Raw genomic sequence first — 13,171 nt, forward strand, 5'->3', positions numbered from 1 at the left:
AAAGTATATCATAAAGGGTTCCAAAGCCTGGGTTGCTCCCAAATCAGAAAGGATGGGAAAATACGGTACAATCATAAGAAACCTCTTTCTTGGGAAAAGTAGATGAGATCCAGAATAGAAAAAAAAGGCTTCAGAAAATATTTACCTAGTAGCAGTATCAGTCTACAGAATCTGATCAGAAAATAGGTATCTATCAGTTTCTCACATAACCATACAGGTTGAAGAATTTATACCCCTGGGAGACAATATTAAAAAATAACAACAAAAAATCCAGAACCAACTTTAGTATCTAATTTAAAATACATTCAATAATTAAGAAGAAAAGAGTTGTAAAAAAAAAAAAAAAAAAAAAAGCCAAAAAACAAAAAAACAGTATCCAGGTTAATTACAGTAAACTATATGATAAAACAGAAGTGTATTCATAAATGACTGAAATCACCAATTCACATTCAATAGGCAATGCATAAGATTTTACTAAATTTTTTTAAGAAAGTAGATATTGGTATATTAAATCAGTATTTACTCACTGAATATAACTTTGGAATAACTATATCATCCCTGAAAGGAACTGTGCCAATAAGAGAAGAACAATTAATCATATGGGAGAACTGAAGTCTTCGCTTTGATTCTACCTCAACAGTAGCTGTTTTAAGACTATACACAAAGAATCTACACCACGCTCCCTGAGATGGGAAGAGCAAAATAAATAATTCATTATTCAAATACTGGTAAGAGTAGTGAATGGCTTCCAGTGAGAATCTATACTAAATAAACATGAAACTTAAAGGTCATATGAAATTATTTTTGCGGACAGTATCTGTCTTGGTCTGACTTATCCATGTATAAGATTGGTTTTTTATATTTTACATTATTTATTTCTTGTATATCGTCAGTCATAATGGGTATGATAAAAAACCTAATAATATGAAACAAAAGCTTTCTATCAAAAACAGGTGTCTTCATTTTATAATCTTGTGGTAGGTATCATTTTAGTGGCATTTGTTACAAAGAGCTTAACTTGAAGAAATTAAACAGTAAAATAAGCAGTGTATCTCAAGCACAGATGTGGACGTTAAGAGAGCCATAATGACACCTCTCAGCTAGCAAAACACTTTGTAACAGTTTGACTATATTAACCATAGCTAAAGAAAGGGAATGTCCTAACCCAAGTATGGGTTGGTTTGGGTTGACATGGACACACAGAAAGAGTGTGGACGGTGAAAAATAACACAATCTGTCTAGCAAGAGAAAACGAGCTCTGGCCAAAATAAATCAAGCTTCCTCTTCTCTTCTGAGAACATTTAGCATGTGGATTTAGATATGATCCACACCCTGAATTTACCAGGCTAATTTTTAAGATTAATTTTTAATGAAATTGAATTTGAGATTAATCTAAATAAAAGGAAGGTCTTCTAAATGTCTCTATCACCCATGAAGCCAAGCAAATTTGGGTAAGATTACCTCTAATAATAATACATAGACAGTGGCTGTTTCTAACTAGAGTGAAAGAAGGATTCTACAATACCTCTAATAATAATACATAGACAGTGGCTGTTTCTAACTAGAGTGAAAGAAGGATTCTACAATTAAAAGAAATAAAAATACAGATACTCCTAAACACAGTCTCTTCTCCTACCCTAAATATCTTGTTCTTGAGATGAGTTGTTTATCCACTGAGAAACTGGCATTTTCAGAGATGGAAGCAAAAATGTGTCAGGGTCACGCTCATATTGCCATACATACTGAGGACATTTGGTATTAAGAATATGAATTAATATTAATTAATCACTACAGAAACCTAAAGGCATGAGCACATTTAACTCGACTCTTCCAAGAGTCAATACAGACCTAAAAACTGATTAAAAGACTGATTAAAAAGCTTACTGAAATGATCAGGTGATCCCAGAGTTGAAAACACACAAGTCAAGAACTGAAGTCGAACTTGAACTTCGGCACTATGGCTGTACCTATATTTAAAAAGTCATTAAAATAATTAACTGAAAGATCCTACTTCTTAATTATTTTTAAAGATTTAATGGCCCTAATCTTAAATTATACCGAAGAAGTAAAACTCCACTTTTGTATCATAATTATTAAATATTTTAGTTACACTTGACCCTTGAACAACATGGGGTTTAGGGGTGCCAAACCCCATGCAGGTAAAAATCTGTATGTAACTTTTGACTTCCCAAAAACTTAAACGCTAATACCTTACTGGTAATCAGAAGCCTTGCTGGTAACATACACAGTTGATCAACACATAGTTTGTATGTTATATATGTATTATTATATACTATATTCTTACAATAAAATTAGCTAGAAAAAAATGTTACTATGAAAACTGTAAGAGAAAATACACATACAGTACTATGTTTATCAAAAAAAATCTGCATGTAAGTGGACACATGCAGTTAAAACCCGTGTTGTTCAAAGGTCAACTGTATATAACTTTGGTTATACAAAAAAAAGTCATAAAGCCAAATGGTATGTTTGAGATTTATGTTATTTAATAAATTATAAAAATCTGCAAACATTAGAAAACATACTTTTAAATTAGATGAGAAAGTTTGTAAGAATGTAACAGTGGAACAAAAGAAATACGCCATTTTGAAATTATGCAATATGCACATAGATTAGAATAGTTAAATAAAAAACTGCATCTCCATCTAAAAATTGCATGTTTCATTATCACTGTCCCGCCAGTGATAACACTATATTCCTTAAACAAGAAATGCTTAACGAGTATCAGTTCCATAAATCCAGTTCATAAAGAATGCAGCTAATACAAAATTGGCATTTTTGAATGTTACCTCAAATGTAAATGATTATAATTCATGTGCACAAAATCAATGCTTAATGTAAGAATTGGAGGCTTGTTAAGTTGGTGATTTCACATGGTTCTCTGGGAATTCAGTTTGTAAGCATATGCAAAGAAACAGTATTTTAAGAAGCAAATGTTGGTCTGTGAGGGAGGAAGGGTGGGTAGAAGATGCTTCTGAAGCAGTAGTCAGGGGCCAAACTGTGGCCAGCCTGAAATATCAAACAGAAGAATGTGGTATTATTCTGGATGGAAAAGGAGGTCGCAGAAGGGTGTTGGAGGGGAGAGAGGACTGACATCAGGTTTGCATTTTAGGATTCCTTTACCAACCCTGAGAACTGTGGTAATACAATGCTCTAATTCCCACAGGCATCTGAGCACCCAATCAATGAAACTAAATCAATCATGAGGGGATTTATTTATTTATAAATTTATATCCAAGTTAGCATATAGTACAGTAATGATTTCGGGAGTAGATTCCGATGATTCATCCCCTATATATAATACCCAGTGCTCATCCCAACAACTGTCTTCCTTAATGTGCCTTACCCATTTAGCCCATCCCCCCAAATCAATCATGAGTTCTTCTCTCTCTGTTACAAATCAAAGGCTGGTTGTGGATGAACTGTCCAAACTGCTTTGCCAACAAACAGCAGCAACCAGTCTGAGCCCTGATCTATATCCCAGGTTATAGAGAGTCAAAGAGCTTAAATCAATTTCCTATCACCTTCAAATAAGTGCAAAATTTTAAAAGCTTCCCAAATTAGCTGGTTTCAAAATATCCTACATTCACCGTTGAAGTTTAAAGTTAAGGTTTTCTAAGGTTTAAAGATTAAGTTTGGTGGATATACCTTTGCTGTTCCTTACTGTCCCATGTTAATGTTGGCAAAGAAAAGATCAACTTTTGTGTCATTATTGTCACAGTGCCCTTTGTGAAGATGAAAGTACATGTGGCAAGATGGCTGGGTGGGGAGGAGGGAATACAGTAAGCAACTCAACAGACCAGAATGCCATCCAGATAAAATTCAAGAACAGCTCATAACAGCTCTCAACCTTCTACTAAAAAGGACAGATTTGATAGCAGAAGGCTTGGAGTACAGGTTCAAATTCGAGTTGTATCATCCATCAGTTCTGTGATTTTAAGTAAGTTACCATACTTCTCTGAGCCTGAGTCTGGGGGGGGCATTGGTCACAGACCTAAAGGGGAAATGAAGTCTTGTCCTGTACAAAGTGTTTTCATTTCCTGAATACTTCCTTCTTCTATACATACAACTCAGAGTAACGGACCCAGAACCCTAGAAGGCATGGACCCAGTCCCTTTGTCCTCTCTTCTTCAGGTTCCATAGTAGAGCCACTGGCTCCACACTTCAAAGGACTCTGTCTGCTCTGTCAGGGTCTCACTGGCTACTGATATCGCCAGCAGGAAATTTCTTGAAATGCAAAACAAAGATAGTATTAATACAGAAATCTTCTCATGGGCATGTCCATGGCTTCTGACATTACAGGAAATATAGGACAAAAATAATCTCCCTAATGGCATGAAACTTTAGCAGCAAACTAATACCTTAAAAAAAAAAATTGTAGCCTCAATATTGATGCAGATAGATTTTCTCGAGAGGCCACTGGATTTGAGAAATATGTAACATGTCTATTTGGGAAAGCTTTCATACCACAAGAATCTTTTCATCCTAGGTGACCATCTTAGTAGTAGGAATGCTACTAATCCTAATTGCCTACCTCAATTGCCTACTAAAATTCCTACTGAACAATTAGAAAATAATGGGCCACAAACTCAAGAGGTCAGTATGCTTTAACAAAGGGTAGCAAATGTACAACTCTGTTCTACAGCCTGATGGAACAAGGGAGTTCTATCAAAACAGGCCAGATAACATCTCTCTATGGTTTTATTCTCCTTAAGATGCCAGGCAACAAGGCAGACTGGAGGATTGGAAGGATACTGTGTACCCTAAGTATAAAACTCATCTCCAGAGAGCACCACTCCACTATTTACCTTTTTCACCACAAAAGCAATGCTTATATGATGATCTACCTATCATTCCACTAACAAAGTGAGCAACTTCCCTGTACACAATGCTATGAACTAATAAGACTTAGACCTGTGTTTATTTTTTGGCACTTAATGTTGGACCTTCTCTTTCTGAGGATGATTCACCTATGTCTTGTCTTCCACACGCCTTTCTTAAGCCTCCCATCCCTGCTCTTCAAGCCCACAGGCTTATAGCTGTGGTGAAAGTTCTTTTGTAACTTAGCATTTTTCTACTGACAAGTAACTTGAATTCTGTCTCCTAAAGATGCTCAAGATGTGGGTCATGTGTGGTTTTATTTCTGCTTCTTGTTGTTCTTGTGGTTTTTACAGATCTATGGAGATGCTCAGATTCAGGAAACCATGATTATTTTCAACCTCTGCTTCAAGAAGAATTAAAAGGAAGATACAGACTATGAAGAACACTTAGAATTTTAATAGCACTTAAAGACATGCATCTTGTGTAGAGATAACTTTGTAAACAAAGCTATAGAATAAATTTAAGGAGGTATTTCAGAAATAATTTGACAGGCTTATAGAATAGGATGTCTAAAAAAAAAAAATCACTGAGTAATAAAACAGGAAACATTGGTTGAGTTTAGATTTTAGAGTGCCAAAAATACTAGGCTGAAGAAACTGGAAATTTATTTTTTATACGGTGAAGAATCTAGATGAGGGTAAAGGGCAACTTTGTCTGTTTTATACCATAGTTTGTTTTAGTCAGGTAACTATACTTTATAGATAACCTATGTGCCAGGTGCAACTTACTAAATTATTTCATTTAATTCTTAAAAAAACTCATGAGGTAAATAATTCGAGTCTATTAGGGAGGGAACTAATCAAAATAATGTCAAAACAATACACTCATAATCTAAACTCAGGTCTGTATGATTTAAAAGCCCAGGTACTTTCTTCCAGTACTGTATTACATTCCTAATAAAATAAGGATAAGGAATTAATGAGCATAGGGGAGAATGAGGCAAGAAGCCTGATCCAGAGGTTGGAAAATAGGCCTGGAACAGTGTCTGTGGGAATGTCAACTTGTGAAAAGACATGGGATATATTTTAGCACTAAGATAACTAGACAATGACGACAGTTATAATGCAGAACTCAAGAATATTAGAGAAAGCAGACTATTCCAGTATTTATAAAATGTATTTATAAAATGAATTATAACCTTGGTGCCACTATTTATAAAATGTGTGACCTTGGGCAAATTACTTATCATCTCATAGCTTAAATGTTCTCATTTTTAAAATGAGTCTGCCTACCTCAAATGAGTTGTTGCATATCGTGAAGTTAATACTTAAATGGTATCTGGCACATAGTAAACATCAATGAACACTGCTATTTTTATCATCATCATCTCTCATGTTTGGAAATGACAGAGCAACACGAACAACAACAAAAAAGGCCTCAAAGTCTCCAAGTGTCAGGTGACTGAGAGGATGGTGGGACTCCGAAGGACATAGTAAAATCTGGAAACAGAATGGATTTATGGGGAAAAATAATTCAATTTTGGAGGTTAAGTACTCCTTAAAGGTGAATGAATTTTCTGAACAGTCTGCTCAGTTTTCATCTATGTGGAAGTCTTCTACATCAATATTTTCTCAATAAATACTAAGGCTAGCTGATATTGACATTAAACTGGTTTTCTCAACTTAGCCATCAATCTCCACCAATTGACTAATAAGCAGAAGCCTTCTGAATTTTACGTTTCCTTCTCGGCAGACATGTCCCTGTAAGAAGCTTTAAATACCATTATACCACTGAACCATTTCTACCAATTCTTATCCAAAGTCACATAATGATGAAATATTTTAAAATTTCAGCATCAATGCCCTAATATAGTAACACAAGGATATTGCTGATGGTGGGGGAGGGGGGCGGGGAGTTAATTTTTAATTCCTGAAAACAATGACTTTGAACAGAACTAAACAGTGAAGGTTAATCAACCCCCAAAAGTTATACAACCTACATGTCCCTAAGGGTAAAAATTATAGAAATAACGTTATAAAATTCTCCAACTAAAACAAAAAAGAGCCTTTCTTTCTCTTAAAATTTTTACAACTAAAATTTTCATCACATTTATTTACTATATGAAAGAAAAGGAATAAAAGTACTGGGACATTATCTTTCAGAGAAAAGACAATCAGTATTTAAACATAACTAACCTAGTTAAATACTTACAGTGCATGTTTTTGTCTTCCTTCTCTTACAGCTTGAATATAGTATACCAAATTATCAAAGAAAAGCTTCATCATGTTCAGTTCTTTTTCTGCCCACCTGTCCCAAACGAAAGCAAAAGTAATTTTAAAGGCATAGGGGAAGAGAATAAATCTATTCTAGGAAAGAAAAAAATATAGATCTAAACATTCTTCTAATTACCAAAAATTTACAGGTTCTATTTATATTTAAACTGTGAAAGATACAAAGCAATAGGTCTTAATTTTTATGAATTAAAATGTCATTATTGTTTTTTTTAATTGTTTTTTTTTTATTTTTATTATTTTTTTAATACATTTTAATTTATTTTTGAGACAGAGAGAGACAGAGCATGAAGCGGGGAGGGTCACAGAGAGAGGGAGACACAGAATCTGAAACAGGCTCCAGGCTCTGAGCTGTCAGCACAGAGCCCGACGCGGGGCTCAAACTCACGGACTGTGAGATCATGACCTGAGCCGAAGTCGGACACTCAACCGACCAAGCCACCCAGGTGCCCCCATTATTGTTTTTTAATCTCAAAATATTCAATCTCTATGAAGAGGATAAAATGTCTGACAAGTGTTAATTATAAATGACTAATATGAGTTAATATTAAAAAAAAGTAGGATTCAGTCCATACAAGAATGGACTATGTGCCTTGGTCATTATTTAGAATTTAGCAGAATGCCTGGCATAGAGTACACATACAACATAACCTTACTAAGTCACTTGATTTTTCTCTTTGTTATTGTGGAGTATTTGTTAAAAAAAAAAAAAAAAAATCAGGTATTAAACTCCAAAATAACCTACAAACACTAGAATAAAAAAAGAAAAGTGATAAATACAATCACAGAGCCCAGGGTCCACAGCATCCATAACTAACAGAATGCATTTCACATAATACTACCAATGTATCTGCTAAAATGTACGGAAGTATTAAAATTCCAAAACTTCTGATAAAATTTACATATTTTTGCCATAGCCCTCTTTTCAAAATAAGTTACTCTCGCCTTTACAATCCCTTGATGAAGGTGAAGTTAACACAGAAAACATCCAGTAAGCCTCAGGTTTGAAACCAGTTCCAATACACTTGCAGCATGGCTTTGGGCAAGTAACCTAAGCTTTTGAAGTCTGTTTGCTGGTTACCCGAAGATTTACTAAGTGGATAAGGAATAACAATTTCCAATTGTAAAATATGGGCCATAAGAATTTAAGAGATAATATATACCAAATGTTGAGTGCTGCTGCACATAAATTCACAGGATTTTTTTTGTTATTATTGCTGCCAACTAACCCCAGGAGCTCAGAGTTCTTTTAAGTGATCCACTGAAGATGTAGGATCCAGTCTTCAGGAGGGAAACCCTGTGAAATGCCATCAACTGAGCTTATTTACAATTAATTTAAGGACTAAGCTAAAAGGGTTAACTCTATACACTTAGGTTCAGGTACCTGTTAAGTAACTGACCATACAAAGTTTCCCACTTCTGTAAGATGTAATTCTTTGTTATTCCTTAATATAAATCTCCTCAAATGACATCTCAAATATGTCACCAACTTACCCAGGTTAGCTACAAGTAAAATCCCTTTTAATACATCAGAATTCTATCATTCAACCATTTAAAAACTATTCGAAGAGTCAATGAAACTAGATTCACATTCTTCTTATACTTAAAGTATGCTAAATGCTTTTCCCTATGCCTCTGTTAAGTATTTGAAAGACCTTCCCTATACTTACAAATTAAATGGTCACTAGAGTCATACTATAATATTAACTAAAAGTAGAGGATTTTTTTTTTTTTTTAATAGAGGTTCAGGTTAAATAGATCTCATTTAAAAGAGCAAAAAACAGCAAGGGCTTTGAGGGCTTCATCCTATTTAGAACTACCATGAAGTCTTAAGAATTTTTCTAAATGATATTCACTTTGAAAGCAAACAAGTGCTGTTAACAGCTAATCTTAGATGTGAGAAGAAATTAGGTAAAAAGTTATCTTATTTGACCTCAAAAATGAATCCCTCAATAGATTTTTCCTAAAATCTAAATGTCCCTGAAATCTCTCCAAAAGTCTATTTTGAATAAAGCAAATAAACACATTCTTACAGATTAATGAAATTCCTGTTAGCCAACTTTCTCAAGAATATTACCAAAGCTTGGACTAATTTCACATCAAACTACTTACCCTTGAAAACATTCTTTAACATTCATTAATCCTAAATTCTCTGTAAATGTGAAAGAGTAACAGGGTGGTGTCGAAATTATCCCTAACATGATGTAGTGTCTATAATCAATTCCTAGTAATGAGAAAAATAAAAGGCACCCTATGTTGTTTATTTTAGTGTGTCTCTTGTTTCAGGAGTCCTTTACTTTGGCAGATATACTACAAAACTTCACCCTAAAATTAGAGCACTACTTGCTACAGGATTTTTCTTAAACTACAAAGAAAACAAAAGTCAGATTTTCTTCCTGATAGTAATAAAATCTCCATGGGACTTTGATGACTATGATAATCAAACAAATTTTAAATGAATACTTTTGTTTCTTTTATTTACTTACATTGTAATCCAATGTGTATCATAACTGCTTCCAAACTGCTGAAAAGTACCAAACAATTTTGGAAGAAGACGAAGTGAAATTACTACTGATCTGAAACAGCAAAAACAGGTATTTATAGGATAAAACAATTTTAGATACTATTGCTAATTCTAGCTTTTTACAGAAATTCAGCTATTAAAAATCTTAAATACAAAAGGACTTTAATGAACTTTACATTATAACTATATTTCTTATATAACATTGAAAAAATTTTCCTTAAAGTTTAAATTTATTTTATACAGTAGGGCAAGAAACCCATTTTAAAATCCCAATCTAAAATAAAGTAAAATACACTATAAATACCTGAGCAGAAAAACAAATGAAGAGCATTTAAAAATAAAGAATACTTTCATGAACAAAAAAAAAAAAAAAAATTAAGAAGTCATGGGTACTTCTGAGAACTTAATCAAGGAAAATAGGGACGAGCAGCGTAAGTAAGTTACCTAGAACAGGGCTTCTCAAAATTTAATGTGCGCTGATTCACCTGGAATTTTGTTAAAATGCAAATTCTGATTGGCAGGTCTGAGGTAAGAAATTCTGCATTTCCTTTTTTTAAAATTTATTTTTACTTTTTTGTTACATTTATTTATTTTTGAGAGACAGAGCACAAGTCAGGGAGGGGCAGAGAAAGAAGGAGACAGATAATCCAAAGCAGGCTCCAGGCTTGAGCTGTCAGCACAGCCTGATGTGGGGATCGAACCCAATAACCGTGAGATCATGACCTGAGCCAAAGTCGGATGCTCAACTGACTGAGTCACCTAGGCGCCCCGGAAATTCTGCATTTCTAACCTCCCAAGTGATACTCAAACTGGTTTGTGAACCACATTCTGAGCAGCAAGAATATAGAGAGCATTTTTTAAACTATGCAAATTATCCTTTTCTCCTTAATTCTCACTTAGTATGATCTGCACCCAAGTTGAAAATCACTGCATTATGAGCCATGTTAACAATGGAAACAAACCATATACCTCAAGTATGAAGGAGCAAAAAACGGATTATGAAATCACTCTACAACTTTAAGTAGATCTGAGAGTGTTTATCTTCTGAAAGAAAGGGGTACAGGGAAGATAGAGATGCACACATCCCAGAAGTCTCAATAGGCAAGGAGGTCGGCTGCATGAGCCTTAAAAGAAGCAGGACAAACTCCAATGATATAGTGAATTTTTTTTAAGGCTTATCTTACTTCATGAAAAAAATTTTAAAAAGAGCAAAGTATGCCATATAAGTTAAGTTCCCCAAAATGCCTACTCTTTTTGAGAAGAGTACCAAGAAAATCAGAGTGTAGGGCTGCACTTCAGAATGGAAGAGAAACATGGTAAATACCAAGTAGGAGAAATTAGAAAAGAAAACTTCCTGTTTCTTTTCTTTTTTTTTTTTTTTAAGTTAGTTAGTTTTTGTTTTAAGTAGGCTCCATGACCAACATGGGGCTTGAACTCACAACCTGGCTCTACGACTCACAACCTGGATCACGACTCTGGCTCTACCAACAGAGCCAGCCAGATACCCCAAACACTTCTTGTTTCTGAATAAAAACCCAAAATTGGAGAAATGCATTATCTTTTTGCATTACATTGGGAGTACAAAGCCGTGTGTGATCTGACCCATTTCTCTTATCAGTCTAACGGAATTTCCTTCCAATTTTCCTCTTTATTATCCCTAGTGCACAACTCCTTCCCTGGCTTTATTCAAGTTTCCTCAACTGTCAACAGAGGATGAACCCTCAACACTCGTCCACTGCTCAAGGAAACCTCTTTATTCCTTCCCAATTTTCTTTCATTCATCATCACCTAACGAATAATCCCTTATTTAATGTGTCTACCACTACTATGTGCTTGATGAGAGCAATGACTGTCTTATTCATTTAAAAACCCTGCGTATGGTGCACAATGAATATAGATTATCTAAAATAATGATCTAGCAAAGAACTTAAAGGCAAGATTTTCAAGGAAGGAGGAAGAGCAAGTGTAAAATACTAATACAGTCATGAAGGATGAGGACAGAAAAAAAATACCAACAGATGACGAAAGAAACAGCATATTAATAGAATGTTAAAGGATCAAAACCACACTGGTACAGATTAAGGAGTACATAATTGAGTCATGGAGACAGTAAGTGACTAATATCCACTAAGTGTCAAGTAAATATTCTTTAAATATTTAAAAACATTTAAATATTTGTGTTTTTTAACATTAAACTTTTTAATATTTTTCAACAAGTTGCACAATAATGATAATTGGAAAAATGGACCATGGAGAATCAGGAGCAATCAATTTTAGATTTTTTATCTAAAAGCTCTTGACAAAATTTTAGAAAAATTAAGATATAAAAAAATAGAATGAAAAGATACATATTAACTTGACCTGAGGTTTTATAAGCATAAAATCAGTAAGAGATATCACAAAGAAAAAAAAATTTCAGTCTGATTACAGACTGAAAATTAACATAGCTACAAAATTTTCATCTAAAATCACAAAAGCAAATTTCAAAATTGTTTGCCCAGTGATTTTAACAATGGTTTTAGGGGCGCCTGGGTGGCGCAGTCGGTTAAGCGTCCGACTTCAGCCAGGTCACGATCTCACGGTCCGTGAGTTCGAGCCCCGCGTCAGGCTCTGGGCTGATGGCTCAGAGCCTGGAGCCTGTTTCCGATTCTGTGTCTCCCTCTCTCTCTGCCCCTCCCCCGTTCATGCTCTGTCTCTCTCTGTCCCAAAAATAAATAAAAAACGTTGAAAAAAAAAAATTTAAAAAAAAAAAAAAAAAACAATGGTTTTAAAATACAAAGAAACAAAATCTAGAGATATATCTTACTTTATGAAGACATTGACAAGTCTTATAGTGTGCAATAGGTATATATTTTCTGAAAATCTTATTATTTCTTGCAGTCAATGGTGTTAAAGGTTTAGACTGTTTAAATTTACTTTCCAAATTTTTTACAATAAACATGTTTTCATTTCATGAAATGTAATGTTGCTTGACAATAATGCATAGGGAGCCAGGGGTTGAGTGGATACTGGTTTAGATGAGTGGATGGATAATGGTATGGTTCATATAACTGAATAACCAAAAATAGGAGTGCAGAAAAATAGGACAATTTATAAACTGTGAGTTATCAGGGAGAGATTACATTTTATAGGACTAAAACATTTCTTTAAAAGTTGATCAGGGTGCCTGGGTGACTCAGTCAGTGGAGTGTGTGACTTTCACTCAGGTCATGATCTTGTGGCTTGCATTGGGCTCTGTGCTGACAGTTCGGAGGCTGGAGCCTGCTGTGAATTCTTGGTCTCCCTCTTTCTCTACCCCTCCCTCGCTCACGCTCTGTCTCACTCAAAGATAAACATTAAAAAATTTTTTTTTAATTTCCTAAGAACATAAAATACATACATTTAAAGCACTATTAACAGTTTCTAAGAAATGACCAAATCTGGATCAAATGATCTAAATAATCCCAAAATAATACTTTTTATTTAAACTGCTAAATTTAAAAGGAAAAAATGATATAAAGTGATTACAGACTGA

The 13,171-nt window shown here is 34.3% G+C and overlaps 1 protein-coding gene across 7 annotated transcripts in view; it reads right to left on the reverse strand.

Annotated features, from left to right (window-relative positions):
- Positions 1-13,171, reverse strand: part of USP34 (ubiquitin specific peptidase 34) — a 250,742-nt gene that overhangs the window by 113,534 nt on the left and 124,037 nt on the right. For all 7 annotated transcript variants that reach the window (XM_019430890.2, XM_053890716.1, XM_053890717.1 and 4 more), the window contains 3 exons: positions 9,620-9,709; positions 7,054-7,149; positions 1,885-1,967 (listed from right to left, as the gene is read on the reverse strand). In XM_019430890.2, the coding sequence (XP_019286435.1) occupies positions 1,885-1,967; positions 7,054-7,149; positions 9,620-9,709 (269 nt within the window). The remainder of the gene's footprint in view (positions 1-1,884; positions 1,968-7,053; positions 7,150-9,619; positions 9,710-13,171) is intronic.

This window comes from Panthera pardus, unplaced genomic scaffold (assembly GCF_024362965.1).
Source record: "Panthera pardus isolate Hobbes unplaced genomic scaffold, ASM2436296v1 HiC_scaffold_25, whole genome shotgun sequence".
NCBI lineage: Eukaryota > Metazoa > Chordata > Mammalia > Carnivora > Felidae > Panthera > Panthera pardus.